Source organism: Coturnix japonica, unplaced genomic scaffold (genome assembly GCF_001577835.2).
Source record: "Coturnix japonica isolate 7356 unplaced genomic scaffold, Coturnix japonica 2.1 chrUnrandom850, whole genome shotgun sequence".
Taxonomy (NCBI): domain Eukaryota; kingdom Metazoa; phylum Chordata; class Aves; order Galliformes; family Phasianidae; genus Coturnix; species Coturnix japonica.
In genome coordinates this window covers 4,844-9,762 of record NW_015440205.1, presented here as the reverse complement: position 1 = coordinate 9,762, position 4,919 = coordinate 4,844, and the positions used below count along the sequence as shown (strand labels likewise).

At 60.1% G+C, this 4,919-nt stretch overlaps 1 protein-coding gene across 1 annotated transcript in view; it reads left to right on the top strand.

Moving 5' to 3' along the window:
- The window catches only part of LOC107307747 (intercellular adhesion molecule 4-like), a 15,852-nt gene that overhangs the window by 7,184 nt on the left and 3,749 nt on the right, over window positions 1-4,919 (top strand). The window contains exon 3 of the mRNA XM_015851255.2: window positions 3,332-3,607. Within this exon, the coding sequence (XP_015706741.1) occupies window positions 3,332-3,607 (276 nt within the window). The remainder of the gene's footprint in view (window positions 1-3,331; window positions 3,608-4,919) is intronic.

The window sequence follows — 4,919 nt, the reverse complement described above, 5'->3', positions numbered from 1 at the left end:
CCCCATACTGGTTGGAGCCCCAAGCCCCATTAAGCTGGTTGGGAGCCCCACGTTAAGCCATCTGGAGTTGGGAGCCCCACGGTATCCAGCTGGGGTTGGGAGCCCCAATAGCTGGGTGGGAGCCCCATAGCTGGAGTTGGAGCCCCCATAGCTGGGTCTGGGAAGCCCCATGAGCCCTATAGCTGGGTTGGGAACCCCCATAGGGCCATAACTGGGTTTGGGAAGCCCCATAGCTGGCTGGGAGCCCCCAATGGCTGGGTTGGGAGCCCCCATAGCTGGGTTGGGAGCCCCATAGCTGGGTTGGGAGGCCCCATAAGCTGGCTGGGAGCCCCATTAGCTGGGTTTGGTGAGGCCCCATAGCTGCAGGTGGGAGCCCCAGTAGCTGGGTTGGGAGCCCATACCCCATAACTGGGTGGGAGGGCCCCCATAGCTTGCTGGGAGCCCCATAGCTGAGGTTGGGAGCCCCATAGCTGGCGGAGCCCCAATAGCCACCCCCAATCCCTGTGGATGGTTCCCACATTGGGAGTCACTGGGTCTGCTTGCTCTCTGCCCCCCCCCCCCATTTCCCATTGCCTCCCCCCTATTAAAACCCCCCCCCCTTTATCCTTGTCCCTGGTGCTGGCTTGGTGCTTGCAGCCCATCTCTCTCATCTGTGCTGATGATGGGGGGGGTCTCTGCTTGTCCCTTCTAGCTCTGTCTGGGTGGGCTTTTGACCCCCCCCCCCCCAAATATGGGCTGCTTGCCCATTACGTGCTGTTGAACATACAATCTCTCCCCCCCCCCCCCCCCCAGGCTCAGAGCCACACTGCAGGAGCTGATAGCAGCCTCTGGTTTGGGGGGGGTCTTTGTGTCCCCCCCCCCCCCCCAAGATGTTGCCTGTGGGGCCTCAGAGCACACTCAGGAGTATCAGCCGATGGCAGCTCGTGATGTTATTGGCGGGGGGGGTGTTTGCTGTTCCTTCCCTTTGCAATGAGGACCCCCTGGGGGGGGGCTTCTGTCTATGGGGGGGGGCTGTGTGGGGAAGGCCCCCCCCCCCCCGCGTTATTCTCTGCCCACTGAGTGTGGGATACGCTGTGCTGGGCAGCAGTGGCTGCCTCCCTTGTATGTTCCCCTTTTTTGTTCTGCTATTGGGGCAGCATCCCCCCCATAAGCCCCCCCCCATTCACCACCTCCATTTACCCCCCCATAAACCCCCCCCATAAACCCCCCATTAACCCCATGTGGTATCTCGTAGCAGCGCCCCCTACTGGTTGGGGGTGTGCATTGCATTGCATGCCCCTGTGCTCCTGGCTATGGCGGTGAAGCCCCCCCCCCGGCCATTATTATTATTATGGAGGGGGGGGGCTGTGAGTTGTGCTTGAGTTGGGGGGGGGGTTCATTTCCTGCTGCTCCTTATTGGGGGGGGGTTCGTGCCTTTCAACATTGTTCCTTGTGGGGGGGGGGTTGAATTGTGGTACCCTCCCCCCTACAACGCTGCCCCCCCCCCCCCATTGCTGTGGCCGTATGCGGAACCTGCCTTTGGTTTTTAATTTAAGGAATAAATTGAAGTTGAACTCAAACTGGGGGGGTTTAATGGGGGGGGGTTAATGGGGGGGGCGTTAATAGGGGGCGAGGGGGAGTTAATGGGGGGGGTTAATGGGGAGGGAGTTCATAATAGGGGGTGGGAGTTAAATAGGGGGAGGTGGGTTAAATGGGGGGTTTTAAATGGGGGGGGGGTTAAATATGGGGGGGTGAGTTAAATGGGCGTGGGTTAAATAAGGGGGAGGTGGGGGTTAATGAAGGGGGGTAGTGAAATGGGGGGGGGTTAAATATGGCATGGGGGGTGGGTTAAATGGGGGGAGGGGTTTAAATAGGGGGTGAGGGTGGCGTTAAATTAAAGAGGGGGTTAAATGGGGAGGGGTCTCCATTGTGGGTGGGATTGGTTAAATGGGGGGTGTCCATGCGGGGGGTTTCAATGGACGGGGGCGTTTAAATAGAGGTGGGGGGGGGGTTTAATATGGGTGGAGAAATGGGGGGGCGTGGTGTTAAATAGGGGGGTGGGTGCGGTTAAATGGGGGGGGGGTCTTCCATGTTGGGGGGTGGTTTATAATGGGGGGGGGGTGTCTCCAGTCTCCGGGCTTCGTGACCTCGTTCTTATGGGGAGGCGTGGGTTAACATTGGGGGGGGGGCTCCTTTCCAGGGTTGTGTGCAGGTTAAAATTTTGGGGGGGGGCTCCATGCGGGGCGGTGGCTTAACTGGGGGGGGGGGGGTGTTTAAATAGTTGGGGGGCGTGTCTTCAGGCTCCGGGCTGTGAACCTCGTTCTTAAGAGGGGGGGTGGGTAAATTGGGGGTCTGGGGGTTAAATGGGGGGCGGTCTCTATGCGGGGCGGTTGGGTTAAATTTGTGGGGGGGGGCGGGGGGGGGTCTCCAGTCTCCGCGGGCTGTGACCTCCGTTCTAATGGGGGGGGTGGGTTAAATTGAGGTGGTGGGGTGGAGGGTTAAATGGGGGGGGGGTCTCCATTGCTGGGGGGGCGGGTTAAATAAGGTGGAGGGGTGTAAATATGGGGGGGGGTCTTCCGTGCGGAGGGCGGTGCCGCATCCCCGTTTACACGGGACGCCATCATTCCCGTCGTTCCATCCTATGGGCGGCCCCCCCGGTGCCGGTATCTCCGTGTCCGTCCCCCGCCCCGGGGCTGTGGGGCGGGCGTTAACGTGGGTGTGGGGGGCGGTTAACGTGGGGGGGAGAGGCTGGTTACCGTGGGGGGGGGGCGTTAAGTGGGGGGGGTTCCGATGCCATCTCCGGCTCTGCCCCTTCCGCATCGGGGCGCCGGCCGCGGCTCCGTGTCCGGTGGGGGGGGGGGGGGGTAATCGCCGGGCTACCGCGTACCCCTCCGGTTACCGCGACCCCTCCTCAACGGGGGGGTGGGGGGCGGATCCCGTAATATAACGCGGTGAGGAGCGGATTGGGGGGGGGTGTGCTTCTTCTTTTTCTTATCGCCCGGAGCCCCCCCGCTGTTACCGGAGGATGCTCAGAGCTGAACGCGGCCCGCAACGCTCCGCCCGACCGGAACCGCTGTACCGTGTGGGTCCGGGTCGGTACCGAACCCCCCCCCGGTCCGGTATGACCCCCCCACGGCCGCCGATAGAGGAGGGGGAGGACGAGACCCCCAACGAGGGGCTCTGAGATCGATCCGATGAGCGAACGGAGCTGAGGATCCGAACCGAACCCCCCCCCCCCATTAGTTCCTATGGGTCCCATTAGTTCCTATGGGTCCCATTAGTTTCTATGGGTCCCATTGGGTCCCATTACCCCGAACCGAACCGAACCCCCCCCGGTCCCGTTCCCCCCCAGCCCCGTCCGTGTCGTTCTGGGTCCGCTCGTCCCCCCGCGTCGCCGTGGTTCCGCTGGGCGGTTCCGTGTCCATCAACTGCTCCCGGGGCTGGTGCCCGGTACCGGCTCCGCCCCCCGAACTTCATTGGACCCAACGGAGCCGAACCGGAATCAGCGGCCGGACCTGGAGGAGCTTCGTACTGAGCAACGTCAGCCAATGGCAGCCCGAGCCGGCCACGTGCTGGGCCACGTGCGGGGACAGCGCAGCCAATGGGAGCACGGCCATTGTGGTCTATAGTGAGGAGTGGGGTCGGGATATAGGGCCGGGGTTATAGGGCTGGGATTGGGTTTATAGGATTGGGGTTATAGGGTCGGGATTGGGGTTATAGGGTCAGGATATAGGGTCAGGGTATGGGGTTATAGGGTTGGGGTTATAGGGCCGGGATTGGGGTTATAGGGTTGGGATTGGGGTTATAGGGTTGGGATATAGGGTTGGGATTGGGGTTATGATATAGGGTTGGGGTTATAGGGTCGGGATTGGGGTTATAGGGTCGGGATTGGGGTTATAGGGTTGGGATTGGGGTTATAGGGTCAGTAGGGATATAGGGTCAGGGTATGGGGTTATAGGGTCAGGGTTGGGGTTATAGGGTCAGGGGTTATAGGGTCGGGGTTGGGGTTATAGGGTCGGGGGTTATAGGGTTGGGGTATAGGGTTATAGGGTCGGGATTGGGGTTATAGGGTCGGGATTGGGGTTATAGGGCCGGGATTGGGGTTATAGGGTCGAGATTGGGGTTATAGGGTCGAGATTGGGGTTATAGGGTCGGGATTGGGGTTATAGGGTTGGGGTTATAGGGCCGGGATTGGGGTTATAGGGCCGGGATTGGGGTTATAGGGTCGGGATTGGGGTTATAGGGTTGGGATTGGNGGGATTGGGGTTATAGGGCCGGGATTGGGGTTATAGGGTTGGGATTGGGGTTATAGGGTCGGGATTGGGGTTATAGGGTTGGGATTGGGGTTATAGGGTCGGGATTGGGGTTATAGGGTTGGGATTGGGGTTATAGGGTCAGGATATAGGGCCGGGATTGGGGTTATAGGGTCGGGATTGGGGTTATAGGGCCGGGATTGGGGTTATAGGGTCAGGATATAGGGTTGGGATTGGGGTTATAGGGTCGGGATTGGGGTTATAGGGTCAGGATATAGGGCCGGGATTGGGGTTATAGGGTCGGGATTGGGGTTATAGGGTTGGGGTATAGGGTCGGGATTGGGGTTATAGGGTCGGGATTGGGGTTATAGGGTTGGGATTGGGGTTATAGGGTCGGGATATAGGGTTGGGATTGGGGTTATGGGGTTGGGATATAGGGATGGGGGATATAGGGTCGGGATTGGGGTTATAGGATTGGGGTTATAGGGCCGGGATTGGGGTTATAGGGTCGGGATATAGGGATGGGGGGTTATAGAGTCGAGGGGATATAGGGTTGGGGTGGGTTATAGGGCCGGGATTGGGGTTATAGGGTCAGTAGGGATATAGGGTCAGGGTTGGGGTTATAGGGTTGGGATATAGGGTCGGGGTTGGGGTTATAGGGTCAGTAGGGATATAGGATAGGGGGGG